Below are 27,120 nucleotides of genomic sequence, written 5' to 3' on the forward strand. Positions count from 1 at the left end.
CTTACCAGATCCGGGTGAACAAAGCTCTCGGTGCTCCCGGAGTCGAACAAGGTGTCTTGTATCCGTTAACTCGGACGGCCATCATGGAGCTCCTGAGGTGCTTGGGTCGCGACTGGTCCAAGGTGACTGCACTGAGTTGAGGTTAGGCGGTGGCATGATCGGCGGTGCTGAGGTGGCTCTGCGATGACTGTCCGTGCAGGTCGTACGCATCGAGCTGCGTAGCGGGAGGTGGCCAAGATGGCGGCCCCCGTTGATCGCACGTGGCGGGCGGCGAGGAAGATGGCGCCCAAGATGGCGGCCCCCATGGATCGCACGTGGCCGGCTGCGTGGGAGAGGATGGCCAAGGTGGCGGCCCCTGTGAGTTGCACATGTTGTGCGGAGTCGGAATCGGCAGACACGCTGCCACATTACGGGGTCTGCGGGCCTGAGGGACGGTGGATCGAGTCTGTGTGTTCGAGTTCGAGTATTTAGGTGTGGCCAGGCAGACCTTGGCGAAGTGTCCTTTTTGCACGCAGCTGCTGCAGTTCGCGTTGCGGGCCGGGCATTGTTGCCGGGGTGTTGAGGCTGGCAGCAAAAATGGCAAGGTAGCCCCCCGTGGTGGGCGGGCGGTCGCGCGGCGTCAGCCTAGGGTAGTCCCTGGTCAGGGGCCCACGAGGGAGTCGCGTGATCGGCCGGGAACACAGTGAGACTCTGAAAAGCGACCTCCAGCGATGTCGGCAGTTTTACCGTGTCCTCCAGGACCTGGGTCCCTTTTTCGAGCAGGCGCTGCCTCACATAGTTTGATCTGACCCCTGCAACGTAAACGTCTCGGACGGAGAGTTCCATGTGCTGAGTGGCCGTAACGGCCTGATAGTTACAGTCACGCGCGAGGGCTTTGAGGTCGCGCAGATAGTCATCTAGTGACTCCCCTGGGCGCTGGCGGTGAGTAGTGAAGATATGTCACGCATAGACTTCATTCACAGGCTGCACGTAGATGCGTTCGAGTATCGCGAGGGCCTCAGTATAGGAGGTGGCTTCGTCGAGTTGGGCAGAAATGCGATGGCTCACTCGGGCATGGAGGAGACTCAATTTCTGTTCGTCCGTGACGGATGATGTCGACGACACGGCCAGATAGGCCTTCAAACACCGAAGCCGATGTGAAAAAATTTATTTCGCCTCTGCGGCCTGTGGATCGAGTTCCAGTCTGTCAGGTTTGAGGGCTGACTCCATAGTAGTTCTTTAAGCTGATTAAATTGATGTGACCATCAATTCACTCAGAGACACGAGTCGAAGAAAACAGTGGTTTTAATCAGCTTACAACTTTGCCTGCCTGCGCCCCGTACAATACTGAAGGCGGTCCCGCAGATCTGCTGCTCTTATACTTCCTATAAGGGGCGGAGCCCGTACATGCTCCACATCTCCCCCTGTGGGTGATGCCATACAATGGCCCATAGATGGAGCCCACAGGGTTAATAACATGGCATAACGTAATACAGTATACTGGTGAATTAACAGTATTTATACATTCACCATAGCCTCTAACAATGGTAGCTGTCGGGGGCAGGGAAGGGGGGGGTTAATTGAATGTTGTCATCGTGTGGTGGTATGATTTGCATAGCTGTCTGCCATTGGTGCAGAACACCGGCTTACCATTGGCCCTGGTCGGTCATGTGCCTCTCGACCGATTGGTTGAGACCAGTCATGTGACGGCTCTCCGATTGGTCGAGAGGCTGATATAACCACGCCTCCATACCGAGGTATAAATAGTCAGAACGCCCGGCGGTCGGCCATTTACTGTAGTCGACCGCAGGGCTAACTTCTAGCTTATTAAAGCCTAACTTTTGTACAGTAACTCGTCTCGCGTTCGATTGATGGTTCATCACATCGTTGAATACCTTTATTCATCAGCTGGGCTTTGGCCCCAGGGGGAAACAGATTAATGCCTTTAATTGGCTATCTGTTGCCAGCAGGTGAGTGGAGCTGTCATCTCCCCTGTCCCCATTCCCATTTAACCTCCCTCATAATAGCCTGCAAGTGGGACTGTAACGGCAGACAGAATCCCTTACCATAGGCAAAAAATTGGTGGCATATCCACCTTCAGTCCCACCCCTGCATCTCCTTGGAATTTCGGCCCCCTTTCCTTCATGTGAGAGGTACAGGAACTGGCAGGTTTAGTGCCTCCTTCAGGAATGTGCTTCCTGTTAGGAGATTATGAAGATCGTTGTAGATGTGTTCACAGGAACTCTTCAAATAAAAAGCCGGATGATGGGAAAGACATCTAAATGTATGGCAGTATGGGGCGAGAGACTGAGAAAGAAACAAAGGTCAAAATATTTGTGCAAATAAAATGTTTCTGCTGTATCCCAATATTTAAAGGATAGAGAGTTCTGATATTCATTACCAACACCAACTGAAATAGATGTTCCGGTCCGTCACCTTGCTGTTGTTTGTGGGAACTTCGCTTCACATAAAATGTTGATGTGTTTGGAAACCACAACCATTAACAATTCACCTGAATATGAAGATGTTTGAGAATTGTGTTAATACTCCACGCAAAGGCTTGAAAATCTGCCTTTCATCGCAAATAGGCCATTTGGATATAGTCTTAAGGATGTATTAATTCACCCTAAACTGTAGGCCACTGTCCAACAAATGATGTATTTGGTTGACATGTTGGGAATTTAATGATCATTTATCTCCATTTTAATTTATTGAATTCTATAATATTGTCATTGCATTATCACCTTTATAAAATGTTACATTTTGAACTAAAAATCTAGATTGTATTTTTACTAAATCTCATGCAGTCAAAATCTTGCAACCCTATAAAATATTGCATGTTTGCCCTGTCTTTAGGCTCGCAAACTGACCCTGCCAACCTGTGATGAAGGAAAAATAAATCCCTTCAGCTGTTCATGTAGCAGTTATGTCACTGGAATCCCTGCGGCTGCATTATGTACACTAAACTGCCCCGAATGCTGCTGCCCCGAACCTGTATAGTTGAAATTCCTCTGCTGCTGGGGCCCGTGAACCTGTGTAGCCAAACTGTGCAGGCTGTCACATGTCCTCTGAGGGATGGAGCTCAACTAATGCCCAGGCAGAGATTAATCCTCGGCACTAATTTACAGCCTCTATCGCACAAACTCATCAGAATAGGCCAAGTAGGAATTATGGTTTAGCTATTAACAAAACCATCAAGGGGATTTCTGTAAGATGAGGTTTGCTTGTTTGTTTTTTTAAGTACATTTTTCAATTTGACATTTATTTTCTGTCCCAGTCCAGCTCTGTTGATGCAGTGTTCTTGAGGTTACAGTTGTGTGGTGGCTAAAAGGGTTGAGGGTATTGAGCTGCGAAGGTTCGCAGTGACCGTTTGGTTGAACGCATGAGGCTTTCTGTAATGCTTGGGCCATTTTCTTCTCTGCAGTGCATGAAGATTTGAAGCTCAGTAACGGTGCAGATAATTCAAGGTCTTGCTGTCGTGTAGAAGATGTCAGGCTCTTACGATGAATCCAGTGGATTAGAGGAAACGACTGACAGTTTCTGGGAGGTACTGCAACTTTCTTGCTATACTTTGGAAGATGAGAATATTGCCAGATAAATGACTTAACCAAGCCTGATTATTTTAAAGTAAATTATGTAGTAGTTTCCTTATTGCAAGCTGCATTGGTAAATTGTTGTTTGATAAGGGCTGATGGATTCTGATGCTTTATACACGGTCGAGTGCTGTTAAGGGCACTATTTATTAATCGGAAATTGTGATGATGTGTTCGGGCAGTTTGTGTGCATTGCAGAAAATGTGCTGCAGTTTTACTTAAATGATTAATGAAACTACGAATGATATTGCGCTGTTATTTCAGTTCAGTACGAGTTAAAACCCACTAACCACTGTCTATTTGTGACATAACCTGCTATTGAGCTGTGTATGGCCTGAGTATAATATGTATTCACCTAAAGACATTTCAAACAGAAAGTACACCTATTATAGTGGCTCAGGATGTACGTTAAATGGTTTATGTGTTTTTAAATTATTCATTGAGAATAAGTACTTTGGCAAATGCTTGAGTGCAGTGGATTTTATCAGAACTTGCTTTTTAAAAACAATTCCTGTGGAAGGATGGGTGAAGTATTTGGAATGTAATGTTGTCTTACAAAGCACAGCTGTATGCCTATTTCCTCGCCTTCAAGGTGCTGACCTTTACTGAGGTATCCTCTGTGGTTTGTAGCCCTCCAGCTCCTTACTCAAGTGGCTATTCTTTCTACGAGCTTGGAGACAGAGTGTCAGTAAGCTATTTAATCTGCACTGAGACAATCTTAGCTGAGCCAGATTCTCTCTGCCCTTGCTCTATTTATCCAGTGTCATTGGGTAACCATCAGGGGGAAGTGAGAACCCGGGTTGTGTGTGCTTTAATCAATCTCTTCTCTCCCTTCCAGTCAGCTCCACAATGTTGAAATCCATTTTAGAACCTCAAATAACATGGCTGAGTATTATTAGCTCTTGAACCAAAGACCGTTTGTATCTAGATTCGACTATGGTGAGAAGTGACCATCAGAGGAGGCTGTGCCTGGTTATTAATGATGGTATTTTCTATTCTATCACACTTCCTAGCTTTACACGTTCCATATACTACCTCAGTCTTTCCCTGTTGGAGATCTCCACTGATATTGCTTTTACTGTTTGTTTTATTGGGTCCCTTGGAGTTACCCACCCTCTCCATACTTAAAGTATCTAGCTTATGACCTGCGCGAAGCCATTCACCCTGTGCTCCGCCTGCCACTAATCTCGTTCTTCATGAGGGTGGGCTTGAACACTTCACCTTTCCTATTACTCCGCTCAGCTACAGGTTTTCAAACTTCTCCTCAGATGCTTTAACTTAAAACCAGCAAGGGGGGACTGGGCAGCAGTGTTTCTTAAAAATATAAGAGGTTCGAAGAATTCAGAATCCGTGAAAGGTTCCAGAAACTGATTTTACCATTACTAGGCATAACACTTAATCTGGCCTTTACTATTAGTTATTATGATAGGGAAAATGAAAGCAATTATTTAAATCATAAAATAAATGACTTGTAATCTGTGTACCCGTACTTGAAGGAAATAAATAATTTATCAAACTAATAATTCATTCGCATCATCTTACCAGTTATAAAAATATTGAGAATTCTAAAGTTTAATTTTATGGAATTAAATTGGATTATCAATATAAATGGAATATTTTGATCTGTAGCTCTCCCCAAATGGATCAATGCAACTATAAATGATTTAGACAACGCTGCAAAATAAAATTCTGTGGTAATTTCAAAACGCAGTTCTATAACTGTCCTTCAGTACCAAACTGTTAAAAGTACAGTGGGCGCGATTCTCCGCTCTCACGCCGGTTCGGAGAATAGCGGGCCGCGCCGATTTTCACGGCGACGCCGGTCTGACGCCCTCCTGCTATTCTCAGAACCCCGCATAAACTACACGTCGGCATTCCCGGCAAAGGCCTCGACAGACCACCCGACACGACCAGAAGGCCGACTTTTTGGCCCCCCGCTGTTCTCCGGCCCGGATGGGCTGAAGTCCCGACGTCATCATGCAATGTTTTCACGCCAGCCAACACACCTGCTTTTCAAGTTCGTCAACCAGTCGTGCTGGCTGACGAGAGCTTTGAGGAGGTAAGCGCACCGCTCAGCGCACAGCTCAGCGCACTGCTGGAGTGTGGCCACAACGGGGAAGGCATCCCCGAGAACGGGAGGGGGGTCCAGATCGTAGTGGGGGGGGGGGGGTGTGGGAGACGGAGGGGGGGAGTGTGGGAGACTGAGGGGGGGGGGGGGGGGGGAGTGTGGGAGACGGAGGGGGGGAATGTGGGAGACGGAGGGGGGAATGTGGGAGACTGAGGGGGGAAATGGGAGACTGAGGGGAGTGTGGGGGTAGGGAGAGAGTGAGAGAATGACTCGTCCAACCCCGGTTACAAAATGTCTGCCACCATGCCATGGCGTGCCGTTCACGAGGACACGGCTGCTGGTTGCCCTGTGGCTTATGGCCACAGGCCACTGACGCACCGGTGAGGAGGACATAGTTAACTGCCCGTTGGATGTAGAAAGTGACCAGGGGTTAGGCTTCCTGCGTGTCAGCAGCGCGACCAGGCTACCGGGACACACAGGTATCCCGTGGCAGGCCGCTGCCGAGGTGTCGACTAACCGTCTAACATGTCCCGTTTCTCTGCCCCCCACCACCCTTCTGTAGGTTAGCACAATGTCTGCGAACAGAACGGCTATGTTCAGCGCAGTGGTTGGCGCCGCTGCACTGCATTTGGAGATGGAGCAGCGTCCACAGCCACAACCCGCAGTGGATGCAGGGCCAGCTGCAGCAGCAGAGGGAAGGGCCGAGGAGTTGCCAGTCGCGCGCAGCATAGGGGGGAGGAGGAGGAGGAGGAGGAGAGAGTGAGGGTGCAGCCACGGCGCCAGACGCGACAACCAAGGCCAAGGGTGTACCGTGCTCGGATCTCTTTCCTAACAATGACGGACATCACCTGCAGGAGGAGACTCCGGCTGAGTAGGGGGACGGTGACACATATCTGTCACCTTGTGGCGCACCTCGCCCCACGTGGAACGGGGGGAGGACACGCGATCCCGGTTGCCATCAAGGTGACAGTCGCTCTTAACTTCTATGCGACCGGCTCCTTCCAGTCTCCGAGCGGGGACCTCTCCGGGATCTCCCAGTCATCGGTGCACAGGTGCATCCGGAATGTGACCGACGCCCTCTATGCCATCGCCGATCGCTACGTCACCTTTCCCGAGGACCGAGCAAGTCAAGATTCACGAGCTCATGGATTTGCCAGCGTGGCCGGGATACCGAGGGTGCAGGGTGCAATCGATTGTGTTCACATCCCCATTCGCCCGCCTGCAGGGGATAGGGAGGTCTTCACAAACAGGAGGGGGTCATACTCCATGAATATCCAGGTGGTATGCGACCCCCACATGAGGTTCATGAACGTCTGTGCCAGGTTCCCAGGGAGTGTGCATGACTCCTACATACTGGCGCAGTCGTACATCCCTGCGATGTTTGAGGGACGTCCCCCCGGCTGAGGGGCTGGTTGCTGGGCGACAGGGGTTATCCGCTGAGGTCTTGGCTGATGACGCCTATGCGGAGGCCTCAGACCAATGCGGAAACCCGATACAACGAGGCCCATGCAGCAACCAGGGGTGTGGTGGAGCACTGCCTTGGGCTCCTGAAGATGAGATTCAGGTGCCTGGACCGCTCCGGAGGGGCCCTGCAGTACCAGCAGGACAAGGTTGCTCGCATTGTTGTGGTCTGCTGTGCGCTGCACAACATCGCGATGCAGAGGGGAGATGACCTGCTACAGGAGGCGGAGGGAGAAGCCAGTGGCAGTGGTGCCAGCACAGAGGAGGAGGAGTGGGAGGAGGAGGAGGCTGGCGGAGTGGCGGGCACAGCACGCAGACACGACCCAGGTGCTGGTGATGCCCAGGACCCGGCGAGGACGGCGGGCACGTGACGCCTTGGTGGCAGCACGGTTCACGCGTCGCATGCGACGTCCCCGCTGAACACCAAACCACCACCTGCATCGCCAGTCGCGCAGAGGGTCAACACACAACTGCCACCACCACAACCCCCCCCCCCCCCCACACCCCCTCTCCGTGTACACTGCTCCACTTCGACATCACCCTTACCACTGGGTCCAGACGGTATGGCACAACATTGATGGCTGTGTCAGCGGGTGTGATCAGTGCCATGTGGAATGATGACAGCCCGCTCTGCGATGAGCTGTGAGCTCAGAATCGTTAGAGAGAGTCTGACCCATGGCAATAGCTAAACCATCCACCTTGGTGGCCGCTGAGTTCGTCACGGACACTCCATCACATGCCCGCGTGGGGTAGCTGTGGGAGGGGTTGGGGGGAGGGGAAGGGACTGCACACCCGGCACCGAAGTTTCACCGCTCGTCAACCCCAGCGACACTCGGTCACCATCACGATTCCTGTGGCTGTGGAACAATCACATGGTATTACAAGTAAGGTGGAACAGTGCGTTTAATGTTAACAATAATTTACAGATGCCCTAGCCCCTACAACTAAACAGTGCCCTTCACCCGTGCCAACTTACTCTGTGTCTCTCTTTGTTGCCTTACGGGCCCTACCACTACGTCTCAGTGATTCCCCAGATGATACAGCAGGAGTGGAGGAGGACTGCTGCGAATCGCCCCCTTCGACTTGTTTCTCCTTCGGCAAGCGTTTCCTGGGGCGACCCGGCCTTGATGGGCCAGGCTGCTCTGCGGGCGTCTCGGGTGACGTTGTGCCACCCTGCTCTGCCTGCTGCCCACCCGATGCACCAGGGATGGGACGGGGGGAGGTCGAGAATTCCGGGACGTCCTGTGATGGAGTTAATGGGACGGGCCCCGAAACCACCTCCTCCCTCGGGGAGCCCGGTGGCCCCCGGGCCTCACTGTGGGACAGAGGTGCGAGCGGGGAGGTACCCCGTCGCGCCACCGACACCTGGCGCTGCCAGTCCTGGAGGCCTGCAACGGTATCCACCAGGATCCGAAGGTTTGCAGAAACGGAGTCCAGGGAGTTAGACATTCCTGCCAGGGACTGTGCGATCTCAACCTGTGACTGCACGACGCCATCCAGCACGTGTGTCAGGCGGTTGATGCTCTCTGCGACTGACTGCTGGGACTGTGCCATCGACTGCTGTGACTGTGCCATGGCGTGCTGCGACTGGGCCATGACCTGCTGAGACTCGGCCAAGAACCGCAGCACGCCGGCAATGTCGTGTTCGCTCTGGCGCATTGCTGCCTGTGAGAGGGAACCCTGTCCAGGGCCGAGGATGACGCGTGCACATTAAGCCCAACGCCTTGCATAACCTGCCTCATTGCCTCCACCGCGGATGCCACCCGTGCGGTGTCGGCCTGGGTTGCTGCCATGAGCGGCACCACTCCCTGCTCCTGGATGCGGTTCGACTCCTCTAACTGCGTCTGCAGATGCTGGAAGACAGCCCTCATCCCGTCATTGTCTCCCTGGGTTTCTTGATGCATCGGCTGTGCGGGTGGGTTGAGAAACTCCAGGAACTCGGAAAACGTCTGGGAGCCAGCTGGATGCTGGGCCTGGCCTGCCCTCCGCCAGTCCGGGCCCTCGGCTGCTCCAACCTCCACCTGCTGTACCTGCTCAGCTGTGATGTGCAACCCAGACTGTGACCCAGGAGCCTCATCACTAAAGAGCCCAACCGGGGTGAGTGTCTCTGGGATGGTGTGGGAGATAGCTGTGCCGCAAGCTCGAGGTCGTCTTGGGTGCACGCCTCCTCTATGTCATCGGCCCACTGAGAGGCCGCAGGGCGTTCGCGGGCCATTTCTCTCTCTTCCTCTCTCGCCACCCTCTGGGCGTCCTGCTCCACAGATTCGGTTGGGGAGGATGGGACTCCCCGCTGATCGGGCACCCTCTGTCGTGCGGCCCTGGGTGCGGTGGGGGCAGATGCCTGTCTCCGCCTGGAGGCAGACGGCCCTGGTCATTCGGCATCACGTCCTAGGGAAGAGAATGAAACGGGTTATTTAGAGACGCTCGGCCGGGCGCTGGACGGTCCCAGTGGGCAGAGTGTGATGGAACAGAGGATGGGGGAGGTGTCCCAGTGGGCAGGGTGTGTGAAGGGACAGAGGATGGGGGAGGTGTCCCAGTGGGCAGAGTGTGAAGGGACAGAGGATGGGGGAGGTGTCCCAGTGGGCAGAGTGTGAAGGGACAGAGGATGGGGGAGGTGTCCCAGTGGGCAGGGTGTGAAGGGACAGAGGATGGGGGAGGTGTCCCAGTGGGCAGGGTGTGAAGGGACAGATGATGTGGGGAGGTGTCCCAGTGGGCAGGGTGTGAAGGGACAGAGGATGGCGGAGGTGTGCCAGTGGGCAGAGTGTGAAGGGACAGAGGATGGGGGAGGTGTCCCAGTGAGCAGAGTGTGAAGGGACAGAGGATGGGGGAGGGGGGGATGTTTTTCATGCAGGGTTGTCTCACTTGGTGCAGCTCCACCATCCTCGCATTGCGCGACCTCCCGGGTGGCAGATCCCCCAACAAGGACCAGTGCCCTCTGCTTGAACGTGGTGAGGGGGTGCAGAATGGGCGAATCCCCTCCAGTCTTGTTCTGCTCACGAGTGTTGTGAGCGGTCTTGTCCTGTTGGGGGAGGGGGGCATAGGTAGATCAATACAATACGGCAGGTATCAGCAGGCCGTTCACATACTGGCACAGGTCGGGGGCCAAGTTGTAATAAGACCATTGCATCTCACCAGAGGGGCCAGAACGCTGGGTCTGTGACTATTTAGTGAACCACCCTCCACTCACTCTGCCCCAATCCCCCTCCACCCCCCGTGCCGGGGGGGGGAGGTGGGTGATTAAGTAAAGGAGGGGAGGGATGGTTGTGACCCGGGGGCACCCTCTTGGCACTTACCCTGGCAGCCCTGGTGAGGTCGTGCAGATTTTTACGGCACTGCTCCCCAGAGCGAGGGGTCTGTCCCACAGCACTCATGGCAGCAGCCACCTCTCGCCAGGCCTGGCGCACCACGCTTGCAGAGTGGCGATGCCCTCTTCTTGGGCAGATGATGCCCCTCCTCTGCTCCACCTCATCGAGGAGCATTTCTATGTCGGCCTCAGCAAACCTCGGCACTGCCCTCCGTGACTCCGACATGTTTCCCATCCCGTTCCTGTGCTCGCCCGCGCCTTTTTACGACGTCGGGCGGCGTCATGTGGCCGTGTTCGTGGCATCGCCACGTTCTGACGTCATCTGGAGCGTAATTGCCGCGGCCCCGTTCCTAGCCTATTTCCCGGGCGTGAATACCTCAGGAACGGGGCCGTGTCGGGCCGTCGGCAAATTCGGCCGTTTTCACGGCTGACTTCGCGATTTTCCGCAGGTGCGGAGAATCGCGCCCAGTGCCTTTCTCAGAAGTATAGTGAATGTACAGGTTCTGACTGGGAATCAGGGGTCTCCACGGTGTGGGGAGAGAGGTGGCAGGACAAGGAGAAGAAAAGGAAAATTCCGTCCAAGTACCCATTTAATTTGGCAGTGTGACGTAATTCAATGTGTGTGAGCATCACTGTACACTATGTACTGTAAATAGCATTTGCCCTATGATGCAGATTCTTTTTTTGTTTCCTTGTGTATTGCTTTGCTAATTTTAGCTCCCAATCTGTTAAGTATTGGTCAAAGGCTGAGACACAGCGTGTTTGAGGAAGCCTATAAATGGGGTTGTGTGAAGGTCTTTTTAAAAAACTGGATGTGGCATACAAGTGGCATTTTCACACAATGCTTTTTTGGATTGTAATCATCTTCTGGGTGAGCTATCTCTCCCCTTCCGTTATATGAAACGTAGTAGTTAACCCTGAATCCTATGTACAGCTGGAAAAATAACAAGTAAATGAAATGTGTAATTCTTCACTGATCTCCTCCACAATAGCAAATCCAAATGACATTTTATTCCAAAGATGTTATCCTCTTCATATCTTGTTTTGATCTTTTTGAATAGTTTTCTCTAAAGGAAAAACTTTTGTGTCATATATTGTACCAGCTGAGAGAATGGCATTGCCTCCTCCCGGCCCTCTGCTAGTGGCCACCTTGAGATGACTACGTGGACTTTGAATAATATTCTCCCCGACGATGTGACTATTGGGTCCGATATCAGGTCCGTTTTCTATAAAATCCAAGGTCCTTCAGTAAAATATATTCATTTGTGAAATTAAAGTTATAGAGATGGATTTCTAAGTGTGTAGTATATTATTAGTTAACATGACACATAGTGAAGAATGACTATATTTAGAATGTCCTACTGGAGTGAAGGACTCCTGTTGTTCCTCTATGTTGCAGGATACACTGACATTACACTGCAATTTGAGAGAAGAGAGGCAAACCTGAACATCTCAATAACAAAATATTGGAACAGTTTATAATGGCTAATGCAAGATTACAAATGCATATTTCTCATATGGACAATAAATGAAATCGCTTATTGTCACGAGTAGGCTTCAATGAAGTTACTGTGAAAAGCCCCTAGTCGCCACATTCCGGCACCTGTCCGGGGAGGCTGGTACGGGATTCACCTAGCCAGTGATGTCCACATCCCTTGAATGAATTTTTTAAAAACAGCTACTTATTTTAATATATCTTTTGCCTTGAAGATTTTTCTTTTTATTATTTTGAAAGGGTTCAAGGAGTTCACATGTCTTTAAACTACCTGCATGCTGTGCCGCTAATATTATGTACAAGTTCATCTTCCCTAATTAAAATATGTTGTCCCATCATTCATCTCAAATAGAGGATTAATGGCAGCCTCCAAAGGTTCCTGTGGGAACAAGAGAAGCCTAATATTTATACTCCGCTATGTTTGAATTGGGCAGATTGAAAGTGAGGTGGGGTGAATGTAGGTGGTGAATTTAGCAGTGTAATCTGCAGTTGACTTTTGTACTTCCCCATGTTCATATTAATATTAATGAAAATAGCAACAGTGAAATATTGCTCCCAAGATTGTAGATTTAGCATCAAGCCTGTGCTCCATCAACAATGCATTAACATGTCAATAGCATGAGGTGTTATGACATTGTAGATAATTTTTTTCTTCCAGGTGAACCATTATTTGAGAATTTTGTTGGTGATGTATGTATTAATTGTGTGTTAGGAGTGTGGTGGTATGATTTGCATAGCTGTCTGCCATTGGTGCAGAACACCGGCTTACCATTGGCCCTGGTCGGTCATGTGCCTCTCGACCGATTGGTTGAGACCAGTCATGTGACGGCTCCCCGATTGGTCGAGAGGCTGAGTTAACCCCGCCTCCAGAGTGAGGTATAAATACCCAGAACGCCCGGCGGTCGTCCATTTACTGTAGTCGACCGCAGGGCTAACATCTAGCTTATTAAAGCCTAACTTTTGTACAGCAACTCATCTCGCGTTCAATTGATGGTTCATCAATTTAATAAGTTAGAATTTTGAAGATGGAGCTCCGGATCAAGCCCGAATGCCTCCGCATCAGCCCGCAAACTCAGAACGCTTCAGAAATCTTTAAACATTGGCTGGCATGTTTCGATGGTTACCTGGCTTCCGCAAACAGCCCCCCCACCATGGCACAGAAGCTTCACATCCTCCACTCCAGCGTGGGCATGGCGGCCTACGCGATGATTGCGGAAGAAAAAGATTACGACGTGGCCATGCTTAAGCTGAATGGACAGTTTCTTAAACCGGTAAACAGAGTATTCGTCCGACATCTGCTGGCTACCAGACAACAGCTCCCCGGTGAGTCATTAGACCAATTTTACCAGGCCCTCGCTGTCCTGGGGAGGAATTGCTCCTGCCTCCAAGTTTCAACCACGGAGCACATGGAACTTCTGATTCGAGATGCTTACGTGGCTGGGATGCAGTCTGCCGCTATCCGCCAGCGGATGCTGGAGAAAGTCGACCTCAGCCTAACTAAGGCACGGACTCTCTCCACCTCCCTGGAGGTCGCCGATTTAAACGCCCGCGCCTATGTCCCCAGCCGCGCTGCAGCACCCTGGGCCTCCTGGCACGCTTCCCCACCGCCATCCGCCGCTCCCGACCCCCCTCAGGCCTGCGCCGCGGGACGCCTCGACAAGTCCGCGGGGCCCCGCTGCTATTTCTGTGGGTTCGCTAAACACCCTCGCCCATACTGCCCGGCCCGCTCCGCCCTCTGTAAGAGCTGCGGGAAGAAGGGCCACTTTTCATCCGTCTGCCAGGCCAAATCGGTCGCTGCTGTACCGCGCAGCGACCGGGGATCCCCCCCTCCGGGCCCTTGCGGGCCCTTCCAGTACACCGCGCCAATCTCTCCCCCCCCCCCCCCCCCCGCCCCCGGGCTCCTGCGCCCGGCCTGCGCGCCTCCCCCTCTCCTCCGGGCCCTTCCGGGCCTTTCCAGCGCACTGCGCAAATCTCTTCCCCCCCCCCCCCCCCCCCCCCCACCCCTGCGCCCGGCCTGCGCGCCTCTCTGCCCCTGCTCTCAGCCGCTCCGATCGGCCCGCCGGCACCGCTAACCCCGCCCCCAGCAACCACGAGGGCGCCGCCATCTTGGGCCCCGGACGCCACGTGCGGGTCCTGGGCGCCGCCATCTTGGGGCGCCGACTCCACGTGCGGGTCCTTGGCGCCGCCATCTTGGGACCCCGACTCCACGTGCAGATCCTGGGCACCACCATCCTGGACTGGCACGCAAGGTTCTGCCAGCAACTACTCGGCCGATGACGACTACGACGATGGTTCTTCTCCAAGGCTTGTGGCCATTCAACTCGACCAGTCACGGCCACGGACGCTCGCCAAAACAACGACGCTGATCCACCTCAACGGCCACGAGATGGGCTGCCTGCTGGACTCCGGGAGCACGGAAAGCTTCGTTCACCCTGCCACGGTAAGACGCTGCGCGTTCCCTGTCCATCCTGTAAAACACAAAATCGGGTTAGCCTCAGGTTCGCACTCCGTCCGTATCACCGGCTGCTGCATCGCGGATTACAAACTCCTTGTCCTCCCTGACCTTTGCGCACCGGCACTCCTAGGACTGGACTCCCAGTGCAACCTGCAGAGCTTGACCTTCCAATTCGGCGGCCCTATACCCCCCTCACTGTCTGCAGCCTCGCGTCCCTCAAAGTGGACCCCCCCTCCTTGTTTGCTAATCTCACCCCCGATTGCAAACCCGTCGCGACACGGAGCAGACGGTACAGCGCCCAGGACGGGACCTTCATCAGGTCCGAGGTCCAGAGGTTGCTGAAGGAAGGGGTCATCGAGGCCAGCAACAGTCCCTGGCGAGCCCAAGTGCTGGTGGTCCGGACTGGGGAGAAAAACCGGATGGTCATCGACTGTAGCCAGACCATCAACCGGTTTACGCAACTGGACGCGTATCCTCTCCCCCGTATTTCCGCCATGGTAAACGATATTGCGAAAAACAAAGTCTTCTCCACTGTGGACCTTAAGTCCGCTTATCACCAGCTCCCCATCCGCGTGAGTGACCGCAAGTACACCGCGTTCGAGGCTGATGGGCGCCTCTACCACTTCCTTAGGGTTCCATTCGGTGTCACAAATGGGGTCTCGGTCTTCCAACAGGAGATGGACCGAATGGTCAACAAGTACGGATAACGGGCTACCTTCCCGTACCTCGATAATGTCACATCTGCGGCCACGACCAGCAGGACCATCACACCGACCTCCGGAAATTTCTCCAAACCGCCAAACTCCTTAACCTCACTTACAATAAGGATAAGTGCGTGTTTAGCACCGACCGTCTAGCCATCCTCGGCTACGTAGTGCGTAACGGAGTGATAGGCCCCAACCCCGAATGCATGCGCCCCCTGATGGAACTCCCTCTCCCCAATACCCTCAAATCCCTCAAACGTTGCCTGGGTTTCTTCGCTTACTACGCCCAATGAGTTCCCAATTACGCCGACAAGGCCCGTCCCCTCATTCAAACCACGACCTTCCTTCCGTCGACAGAGGCCTGCCAGGCCTTTAGCCGCATCAAAGTGGACATCGCAAAGGCCATGATGTGTGCCATCGACGAGTCCCTCCCCTTCCAGATCGAGAGCGACGCATCAGAAATAGCTCTGGCGGCCAACCTAAACCAAGCGGGTAGACCCGTGGCCTTCTTCTCCAGAACCCTCCAGGCTTCCGAACTCCGCCACTCCTCTGTGGAAAAGGAAGCCCAGGCCATAGTCGAAGCTGTGCGACATTGGAGGCACTATTTGGCCGGCAGGAGGTTTACCCTCCTCACAGACCAACGGTCAGTGGCCTTCATATTTGATAATGCACAAAGGGGCAAGATTAAGAATGACAAGATCTTACGGTGGCGGATCGAGTTGTCCACGTAGAACTATGAGATCTTGTATCGTCCTGGGAAGCTCAATGAGCCTCCTGATGCCCTGTCCCGCGGTACCTGCGCCAGCGCGCAGATAGACCGCCTCCGCTCACTCCATGCGGACCTCTGCCATCCAGGGGTGACCCGTTTCTACCATTTCATAAAGGCCCGCAACCTGCCTTTCTCCATCGAGGAAGTCAGGACAGTAACCCGTGACTGCCACATCTGCGCAGAGTGCAAACCGCACATCTGATCAAAGCATCCCGCCCCTTCGAACGTCTCAGCATTGACTTCAAGGTGCCCCTTCCCTCTAGCAACCATAACATTTACTTCCTGGCGGTAATCGACGAATACGCCCACTTCCCCTTCGCCATTCCCTGCCCCGACATGACCACATCAACCGTCATTAAGGCCCTCCTCTCCATCTTCTCCCTGTTCGGCTACCCCGCATACATACATAGCGATCGGGGGTCCTTATTTATGAGCGACAAGCTGCGTCAATTCCTGCTCAACAGGGGCATTGCCTCTAGCAGGACGACCAGCTATAACCCTCGGGGTAACGGACAGGTTGAGCGGGAGAACAGTACCATCTGGAAGACCATACTACTGGCCCTCCGGTCCAGAGATCTCCCTATTTCCCGATGGCAAGAGGTTATCCCCGATGCCCTACATTCTATCCGCTCACTCCTCTGTACCACAACAAATCAGACACCTCATGAACGTCTTCTTGTTTTCCCCAGGAAGTCATCCTCCGGATCCCCTCTCCCGACGTGGCTGGCCGCCCCCGGACCCATCTTGCTCCGGAAGCATGTGCAGGTGCACAAGTCCGACCCGTTGGTGGAACAAGTCCAGTTACTCAACGTTAACCCGCAGTATGCGTACGTGGAGTACCCCGACGGTCGGCAGGACACGGTCTCCCTCCGGGACCTGGTACTCACCGGCGTGCGGCCTTCCCCCCCTTCACCACAGACCCCCCCCGCTGTGTTCTTTACCCCAGCGCCCCACCCAGGCCACCCCTTCCCCATCCATGGCGTCTCCACCACCAGCCCGGGTGTCGGAGACTGTTCAAGGACCCGGACTCCAGGACATCAGCGGAACCACCACCATCGGCTGAACCAACGTCACCAACTCCACTGTGGCGGTCTGCCAAGACGTCACGAGCAACGAAAAGGCTGATCGAGTCTATTTAATTTTCAACAACACCATGGACCTTGTATGGACAATATATACTATTGTTAAATGTCTGGGCCAGTGGGAAGTCAAACCTTTTTTTTCTCCCTTCTCTGGCTACTACTCATACCACCAGTTCTCCCCCCCCCCCCCCCCCCCCCCTCCCCCCGGCTCTCGTTGATTGCCCCCCCCCCCCCCCCCCCCCGGCTTCTTTCTCTGCAAGGGGTGAATGTGGTGGTATGATTTGCATAGCTGTCTGCCATTGGTGCAGAACACCGGCTTACCATTGGCCCTGGTTGGTCATGTGCCTCTCGACCAATTGGTTGAGACCAGTCATGTGACAGCTCCCCGATTGGTCGAGAGGCTGAGTTAACCCCGCCTCCATACCGAGGTATAAATACCCAGAATGCCTGGCGGTCGTCCATTTACTGTAGTCGACCGCAGGGCTAACATCTAGCTTATTAAAGCCTAACTTTTGTACAGCAACTCGTCTCAGGTTCAATTGATGGTTCATCAAGGAGTGAAGGGCAGATTGCATTACCTTGTCTTGTATTCCCTTGTTTAGAAGGTTGCTGGATTCCTTCACCTGAGGCAATAGCTCCACTATTGAATCCTATCATTTTGATTCATCCAAAACATTGCAACATCTTTTAACATTTGTAGCACAAAATTAGTTGGTATTTGAGTTTTACTGGATATTCTATGCATAACTTCACCAATTGATATGAATTGCATATTTCTCTGGCTTGGGTAGCTTCAATATGGCAATTGTGATGTCCAGATTGCTTACTTGGAAATGGTCAGAAAATTCAGTTTATTTGTTCTGGTTAACCAACAAAAAAAGACTTTATGCAATGGGGACATTTTCTTTCTTAATTTGTGACTTCCACAAATAGAAAATGGATTGAATGGTTGAAAGAATCCACAGATGTCAGGGAGATGAATATTTTCCTGAACAGCTCAAAGCTGGGGAGGGTTTGGGAACATGTTTCAGTGGCTTGTATCTCCAGTGTGGCCACCGATGATTGAACAAAGGACATGGGAATGATGAACAGGCCAGTGACAAAACCAAGCATGGATCTGAAAGAGTGTTTGCTGAGACCATGGAGGTATTGAAAGTGAGATTAAAGGACTTTGAAATTGATATGGAGTGACACTGCGAGTTTCTGGAGCTTGGTGAGGATGAAAGTGCTGGACTTGAAATAAGTAAGGACATAAGGACATGAGTAACGTCATTCTGAATGAGGTGTCATTTACGAAGGATGCAAATATGAGGCCAGATGAATCATTAGAGATGAATAGAGTAATGTCTAAGTGATAAAAGAATAGGTCAGAGTCTCCATTGCAGCAAGATAGAAGGCAGGCAGTGTTTCTAAGGGGACAAAATGCAAGCTGGGAGCTAAGCTGAAGTGATGGTAAAGGTATAAATGAAATGAGCTAACTGGCTTTTTCTTCACTCTTTCCCATGTGATGTCTTGGTTTTTGCATTTGAAGGTCTAGTACAGTGAAACTTTTTGATTGCAGCTTAGATTGCAGTTGAAGTTGTCACTTGCCAGTAAAGTTAACACACAGAATGAGATTGGGTTGTTTCTGTCGACTTCCTAGCGAGTTCAGCTTTATTGGAAACCGGTCAAAATTTGACGCAACTGTTAATCTTCAAGGGAAAAGCTGTTATGGTGAATGATTTGGGAAAAGGAAGCAATTCACACAGTACGGTAAGGCATGCATCTTCCAGATTGTGACTAAGGCACATGGTTATTTTAACATCTGATGGTGCTGAACCAAACTTTGGAATACTTTATGCTGATGCTGAACAAAGGAGTTCTATTCCCCAACCCTTACAATGCTATTCTTTAGGCGTAACAATTCATAAATAAAAAAAATCTTGCACTGCCATTTTGTCTTGTCAAGGTGATGACCTGTTTAGTTGGCTCTTCACTAGAATATTGCATCAAATCACGTAACTGACTTTGCATTTCTGAATATTGCATATGTTCGTGGTCCTTCAGTTCCAATCTGTACTTTGGTTTTGTGCCGTACTGTGAATGTCATAGCTTCAATAATGAAAGAAAAATTTGAGCGTAATAGATTTACTTTGCATGACGGTTTGTTGCCATATAATTGATACCAAATGTGTACACATTTCTTTATATTTAAGCTGAAGAAACAGTGCAACTTATGATATGTAAAATTCTTAAAAGGTTATTCCTCTCCAGCAATATGCCAAACTAGGATTCAATAATTAAGATGCAAAAGTTCTAACTTTTACTTTTGAATCTTTTCTGCTAAAATCTAAAGCAACCTCTCAAGACTCTGGTTGTGTCATGCCTCTCCTTCAGTTTAATCATCTTGTTCTGTAAAAACTTGCATTTATAAAGCCCCAAAGGGTTTCCATCCATTTATAAATACAAGTAAGAATAAACACTGGTCACATACTGTTAAAGGGCAACACCAGCAGGCGATGGACATCTATAATTGTTCATTTCTTAAGTGGCATTTGTTGAATAAGGTTCTTCAATAAATCTGATCATCACCATGTGTAGTCTTACAATTTTCACTGGCCTGGTCCTGTAGTGTAGACCCACTCTTGTGTCAAAAAAGTAAATAAAATATTGCATTTATCTATAGAATTAGGAATTACTTTAAAGTGTAGTCCCCATTATGTGGGCAAAATGACACAGCTATTTTATCCACAGCATAATCCTGCGAATAGCCCTGAAGTGCCAATTATTTTTTTCTCATTATGATTCAGGAAGGAGGGCAGCACGGTGGCCTAGTGGTTAGCACAACCGCCTCACGGCGCTGAGGTCCCAGGTTCGATCCCGGCTCTGGGTCACTGTCCGTGTGGAGTTTGCGTATTCTCCCCGTGTCTGCGTGGGTTTCGCCCCCACAACCCAAAAATGTGCAGAGTAGGTGGATTGGCCACGCTAAATTGCCCCTTAATTGGAAAAAATAATTGGGTAATCTAAATTTATAAAAAAAAAAATGATTCAGGAAGGAAGATTGGCCACTACAGTGTCAAATGATCTTGACATTCAGCTGAACCACTGAGCAGCCAGCTGAGATGTGGGTTAAATCTTTATTCAAGGACTGCACCGCCCCCAACAATGCTCATAGTCGTTTTGTCATACAGAACTTTGAGTATTGCTGAAAAAACAGACGTTGAAGCTTTTCAAGCTCACGGGTTAAGCTACCTGGTTTAGATTTCAAGCAATGCAGGGCCGTTAATTGTTGGTCACTATCAACTGGTGCATTCTCCACAGCAATGCCTCTGCCATTGAGTCTACTTGTCAACCTCTCAGCCCTCTCTTCTCATACAGTATAAATTGTTGTTTTTCCCTTTATACTGATATTTCTGTGAAGTGTCTTGATGGGAGTGCAAAATAAACCTTGACTTATCTCTCTTTCTTCAGCAATGTAATACTCCTTCAAAAATGTCAGTCTTCAACCTGCATTCTAATCTCTTTTATATGACTTGTAAAGAAAACCTTACCCAGTCAAACTTGGTTTGCTTATACATTATACAAAATAATGCAGGTATGCTAAGAAGAAAAGAGGTCATTTGTAATTCTCAATCATTAAGAAGAAAAGAGGTCATCTGTGATTCTCAATCATTAAGGGAGTATCATTGCAGATGGCAAGTGGGTCATAGGCTGAGTCAATGGGCGAAATTCTCCCAAAACGGGAAAAATCGTCAAACCGCCGTAAAACCCGGGCGGGTTTTACGGCATCGCGCCCCTTCCCGACGGGGGACCGATTCTGGTCCCCCGTCGGGGCTAGCAGCCCGACGTCGGAGGCTCCGACAAGTCGGGCTTAACGAAAATCGTTAAACCCGCTTGTCGGACTTAGCGCCGGCTGACGCGTCATATGACGTCAGCCGCGCATGCGCAGGTGGGAAGACGCCACCCGCGCATGCGCGGGTGACGTCATCGCGTTTTTGCGCGAAACCCGCGCATGCGCGGTCCGGGTTGCCCCTCAGCCGCCCCGCGTATTGATACTGCGGGGCGGCGGAAGGACAAATAGTGCGCGGGCATCGGGCCCGCTGCCCGCGATCGGTGGGCACCGATCGCGGGCCCATGGCACCCTTGGCACGGCCGTGGTACTGCCGTGCCAATCGGTGCCATGGTTATTTTTTTCCAGGTGGTCACGACGTTTTTACGAACGGCAGGACCAGGTGTGTTTGCCGTTCGTAAAAAGGTCGTAAAGGGCTGGGACTTCGGCCCTTCTAACAGCTGTGAATCGCTGCCGGCCGTAAAAAAACGGCGGCAGCGATTCGTGTCGGGATTTCGGCGGGGGGGTGGGAGAATAGCGGGAGGGCGTCAAAAAAGTCGGGAAGGCCCTCCCGCTATTCTCCCACCCGTCGTGGGGGGGGGAGAATTTCGCCCAAAGTTTCTCCAGCAAACGATGACTTTCCAGTGCACATCACTACAAGTGGCAGGGATCATTATGCTAGTACAACTAGCTATCGCTTATTCCAAAAAATCCTCTGCCTCTTTAGAGGAAGTAAGATACATATTTGGGGAAAGGCCCGAATTGAGTTGATTCAGTAGTCATTGCAAAGAATTAGAAGTACAGCTTGAAGTCTGTTGAAGAGAACAGAATTGTGCTGGGAAACTCAAATATTCACTGGAAATTATTTTGCTGAAAGGGTATTTTCTATCCCATGGTAATGTCCGTAAAACCTCAGACACTTCAGTCAGTTTATTACTTCAACGTTTTATCCAGCTGCCCTTATTTGCAAGATTAACAAAGGACAAATACACTGATTCAATCAAATTTATTATTAAACACAGTCACCCCTCCTCCCACTCAAATCATCGCTAATATTAATAACCCCAAGATTCTTAATACTTCCTGTGCCAATGAACTCAGTCAAGCTACGGGTCCAATTTTCTGAGTTTCTGGTGTCTCGGGGTCTTTGTCTGCGAAGGTGCTTCCATCTCTGGTTGGTCGTCCAACCTCCTTTGTTAACCTCTGCACCGAATCTTCGCTTGGGAGAGTCTTGGTAGATCATTATCTCCCTCTTTCCGCCTTTCGAGAAAGTTCTCTGACATTCAGCAAATGAGATCTCTGGGCAGGATCAGAATACCCAATGGTGTTGCCGATAGCAGCTCTGGAGGACATCAGGAACCCACCCCCAGGGGTCCATCTCTAGGTGTATTTGCACGTAACCTCTCACCATATATGGTAACGGCAGGAAAACTGGGTGCCAGAATGTCTAGCTCTATCTGGGCAACCCAAAACAATCGATCCAAGTAAATAGGACCAAATTATCTCCTGATGTGTTGTTGACAGGGCAGGTCTATGCATATCCTGGCAGTCTATCCGTGTTCAGTGTATTCAAATTTGATGAAGTTCGAATTTCCATTCAGCCTGCCTGGAACTGACTGGGGTTTAATTTAAAGTGCCTAGTTTTATATTGGACCTAAAATTCAGGCCGATGTCCATTTTACCACAGTATCTTATCTTAGCCATTTTCAATTCACAGTTATTTTCTTTTTAAAAAAAAAAATAAATTTAGAGTACCCAATTCATTTTTTTCCAATTAATGAGCAATTTAGCATGGCCAATCCACCTACCCTGCACATCTTTGGGTTGTGGGGGCGAAACCCACACAAAAACGGGGAGAATGTGCGAACTCCACACGGACAGTGACCCAGAGTCAGGATCGAACCTGGGACCTCGGCGCCTTGATGCAGCAGTGCTGACAACTGCGTCACCATGTTGCCCATCAATTCACATAATTGTAGGCTTGGAATATATCTGGCAAATGGAAGTCTGAATCTTCCTGTGCCTTGTTTTGAGTGTGAAAAGTGTGTTTGGAGAGAGCTCAAACTTTAGCAATTTTGAATTATTTACAATTTTTTGCATTTATGGATTATTTAACATTTTCAGGCTGGAGGAAGGTTTCCACAGGTGTTCCCCAGGGATTGGTATTGGGACACTTGATTTTCCTGATATATATTAATAATCTAGATCTTGGTGTGCAGGGGACAATTTTAAATGTTTGCGGATGATATATAACTTGAAAAGCACTGGAATCTGTGAGGAAGACTATGTAGAACATCAAAAGGACAGAGACAAGTTAGGTAGGATGAGAGACAATATAAACTAAGGGGTAGAACTCTTTAGTGAAGGAGTAGAGGAAACTGGGTGTATTTATGCACAAATCATTGAAGGTGCCAAGGCAGGTGAGAGAGCAGGTAATAAAACATATAATCTCCTGGGCTTTATTAATAGGGGCATAAGAGAACATGAGCAAGGAGGTTATACTGAATTTATACAAAACACTAGTTAGATCTCAGCTGGAGTATTGTGTACAGTTCTGGACACCACACTATAGGAAGGATGTGACACACTGGAGACAGTGCAGGAGAGATTTACAAGAATAGTCCCAGGGGTGAGATACTTTAGTTATGAGAAAAGATTGGAAAGGGTGGGGCTGTTCTCCTTGGAGAGAAGAGGGCTAAGAGGAGATTCAAAAGAGATGTTCAAAGTTATAGAATTCCAACAATGCAGAAGGAGGCCATTCAGCCCATGGAGTTTGCACCGGCCCTCTGAAAGTGCACTCCGCCCAAACCCACTTCCCCACCCTATCCAAATAACCCCTTAACCTTACCTACATATCCTGGACACTAAGGGGCAATTTAGCGGCCAATCCACCTAATTTGCCCATTTGTGGACTATGGGAGGAAACCAGAAGACCTGGAGGATATCCATACAGGCACTAGGAGAATGTGTAAACACAGACAGTTACCCAAGGCTGGAATTGAACCTGGGTCTCTGGCGATGTGAGGTAGCAGGGTTTACCATTGTACGACCGTGCCGTTCATGAGGGGCTGGATAGAGTAGACAGGGAGAAACAGTTTGTGCTTGTAAAAGGATCAAGAATGAGAGGGCACAGATTTAAAGCTTTTTGTGAAAGAAGCAAATATGATGTGAAAAAACACTTCTTCACACAGTGAGTGGTTCAGGTCTGGAATTCACTGCCTGGAACTGTGGTGGAGGCAGGTTCAATCGAGGTATTCAGGAGGGCATTAGATGAGGCGAGCTGGTGTGGACACAATGGGCCAAATGGTTCCTTCTGCACTGTACCAGTTCACTCATTCTTCGGATTGTGGGGCTTGTCAACCTGGTGCAGAGTGGGCAACAACACTGCAGTCACCTGCACAGTGTAGATCATGGTCAGTTTAGTTTTGGCACAAAAGTGACAACCTATAGGTTGAATTTTCCAACTGGGCAGTATTTAATACTCACACCAGAGGGCAGGTGATGTTTGAGGCGAATAGCCACTACCAGGTAGATTGTATATAGTCTGGGGGCTATCAAAGCAACCTTTCTCGACACCGGTCCAGATTTTGAAGGGGACTGTTTCAGATTAAATGTTTTCAACATCCTCTGGAGCACAATTTACAGAACCTCATGAATTACTGAGCCATGTGCAATGAAGAGCTCCTGGTGTTGTTCTCAACATTTTTCATGGATTAGTCTGGCAACAAAGACCAGGATTCCTCTGGAAGGTCTTAAGCCACAGAATCTCAGGAAGGATTTTCTCAGCCACAGGAGATAGGCGATTCAGTTTCCACATTAGGACTTGACCTTGAAGATAGTTACAATTGTCGCATTCCTGAAGTCAAGGTAGGGGAGTTATTTTCCCTCTCAAATCTACAGAAAAAGTACATGGAGTCTTGACGTGAACAGAAGCTCGTCAGCTTTGGAGATCTCAGCTGGAATACCATTACCACCTCCAGCTTTGTTGGTTTTCATCGGTTTGGTTATTTGTTGCAGCTGTTCCATCAATGGTGGTTCTACCACGGGGTATTGGGAGATAGCCTAGAGCATCATCTGCTGCTGTGGATTCGCAGTTAGGTTGTTGAAGATGTTCTTTACAGTGTTCACAGACGGAATGGCCATCCTTGATAAGTGAGACACCATCGTGTGAATGAAGACAATTTTGTCCATTTGACCTCAGTCTGTAGGTGGCTTCAAAAAAGCTTTGCATATTATTGCAGTCAGCAATATTGTTGGATCTCTTGAGCGTTCTCTTTCGGATTTGTCTTTGGATGTCAGCCTTGAGCTATTGGGTGTCGGCTTAGTTGTTGGAATGTTGCCTCCTTGCTTGTGACCTTGGCCAGAAGTAAAGACTGCTCATTTTAGTTCCAGGGGGTCAGATATTTCGGCATAATTTTCGTTGAACTAGTCTATGTGATGACGATCCTCTAACCCAGTGCTCTGGGCACACGAGTCTAGTCTAGCTGACTTTATTTGAGAGCTGGAGTTTGCAGATTGTTAGTAGGGAAAGCTTGTACTCAGTTGGCCCCCATGTCTGTGTCTTCATGCGGATTGGCCAGTCCTTTTGTGAAGGTGGATATCAGCTTGAAGGCCTGAGACACCATGACACTGATGTTAAAACCGGTCGTCTTCAGTCTTTCTCAAGTGTGTTTATCTGCAATGGTGGAAGGCGTGCATGAATGGTCTCATGGTACTCCCTCAACAATCTTCTCTGAGGAGTCTTCCTCGCCCCCTTGCACCAGCTCCTATGTCAAGCTTGGACCTATGGGAGATGAATAAAATGGAGGCAGGGTTCAAAGTCAGCATTGTGCAAATACACCAATTCAGTTAATGACAGCACATCAAATTTCATTGACTGTTCTGTGCCATGTGGCAGGGTGATATATAGTCTGTCACCAGGTGTGAAGGAGACTCTCCCAACTCTCGATCGCCAATAGCCAGGCGACTCTGCCTGCTCTCCTTGGCCATCTCCCCCTTATTGATCATGATGACTTAAGGAGGGCCATTCCCCAGGTTTCTGCCTCTCCCCAGAGTATTTCTCACTTTTTTTGCAAGGAGAGAAAATGAAGATATCTGAGAGGAGGAGAGAATAACAACATTTATGGAGGGTGACTGAGAGGGATGGGTGTGAGATGTCTCATTTAAACTGAATGTCAGTTTTGGATGCTCAAATGTGGATGTGAGGAGATGCCTCAAGCAAGAGGAATGGATGGAGTTGCAAGGTCGATTGGGATAAGGAGTGCTGTACAGCGGAATTCGGAATATGGCAGTCAGCAGTTTAATACGGCATGCCAAAAGAGATAATTGAATTTGCAGCACTGGCTTCAAGGCATCAGATTCCTGCTGCTCACTTAAGCAATTTCCAACCACCCTGATTTTATTTCCGATGCTGGCCTTACCTTCTGTCCACAGCAATAATGTTTTTTTTCCAAAATGACTACATGACCATTACATAATGTGCAAACCAACGCGTTTTTTTTGTCCAATGCTGTATGTTACTCACTGCATTTGAATTACAGTTAATATTTACAAGATTAATTACCTGTCAAACATGCCCAGTTTGCAGTCCCTTGGTGTAGTCTGACTGGAAAACCTTAGACTGTGGCTCTTCCCCATTGTACCTCTTTGTCAGCTGCACCAAGCTTTAGTGTGTCCCTGCATCATGTAGCCTGGACCTTGGAATGTGCCAGTCTGCGACACCTGGTCAAGGACAACTCTGCACAGAACGTTTTGCACAGCCCAGAGTCTCTTTCACCAAGTTGATGGTCCTCCAGTTGCGGTTTCTCTTTTTTTTATGGGATGTGGAAATTGCTAACTGGGCCAGAATGTATTACTCATCCCTAATTGCCCTTGCTCGACAATTTCAGAGATCATCTAAGAGTCAACCACGCTCCTTGCCTGTGACACTAATGCAGGCATAGAATCATAGATCATAGAATGGACAATGCTGAAGGAGGCCATTCGGACCATCGGGTCTGCACCGACCCTTGGAAAGAGACCCTACCTAAGCCCACGCTTCCATCCCATCCCCGTAACCCAGCAACCCCACCTAACCTTTGGTCACTAAGGGGCAATTTAGCATAGCCAATCCACCTAACCTGCACATCTTTGGACTGTCGGAGGAAACTGAAGCACTCGGAAGAAACCCACGCAGACACAGGGAGAAAGTGCAACTCCACACAGGCAGAAACCCGAAGTCAGAATCGAACCCGGTTCCTTGATGCTATGAGGCATCAGTGCTAACCACAGTGCCATCATGCTGCCCTCTTGTTCTAGATTGCCTCATAAGGAGGAACATTTGGTCCACATTTACTTTAAAAATCCCTTTTAGTATTTTATATACCTCGATCCGATCCCCTCTCATCCTTCTAAACTCCAGAA

At 50.0% G+C, this 27,120-nt stretch overlaps 1 protein-coding gene across 8 annotated transcripts in view; it reads left to right on the forward strand.

The window, feature by feature from the left end:
- The window catches only part of pacsin1b (protein kinase C and casein kinase substrate in neurons 1b), a 372,157-nt gene that overhangs the window by 222,724 nt on the left and 122,313 nt on the right, over positions 1-27,120 (forward strand). For 2 of the 8 annotated variants that reach the window (XM_038820241.1, XM_038820247.1), the window contains exons 1-2: positions 3,038-3,197; positions 3,404-3,526. The exons of 1 other annotated variant lie outside the window; for it this stretch is intronic. In XM_038820241.1, the coding sequence (XP_038676169.1) occupies positions 3,467-3,526 (60 nt within the window). In that variant the 5' untranslated portion in view covers positions 3,038-3,197; positions 3,404-3,466. Of the gene's footprint in view, positions 1-1,827; positions 1,950-2,999; positions 3,198-3,403; positions 3,527-27,120 lie in introns of those variants that run through there. 5 more of the 8 variants (XM_038820244.1, XM_038820242.1, XM_038820246.1 and 2 more) reach the window with 4 other exon arrangements.

The sequence above is a fragment of the Scyliorhinus canicula genome, chromosome 15 (assembly GCF_902713615.1).
Source record: "Scyliorhinus canicula chromosome 15, sScyCan1.1, whole genome shotgun sequence".
In the NCBI taxonomy this organism is placed as follows: Eukaryota; Metazoa; Chordata; class Chondrichthyes; order Carcharhiniformes; family Scyliorhinidae; genus Scyliorhinus; species Scyliorhinus canicula.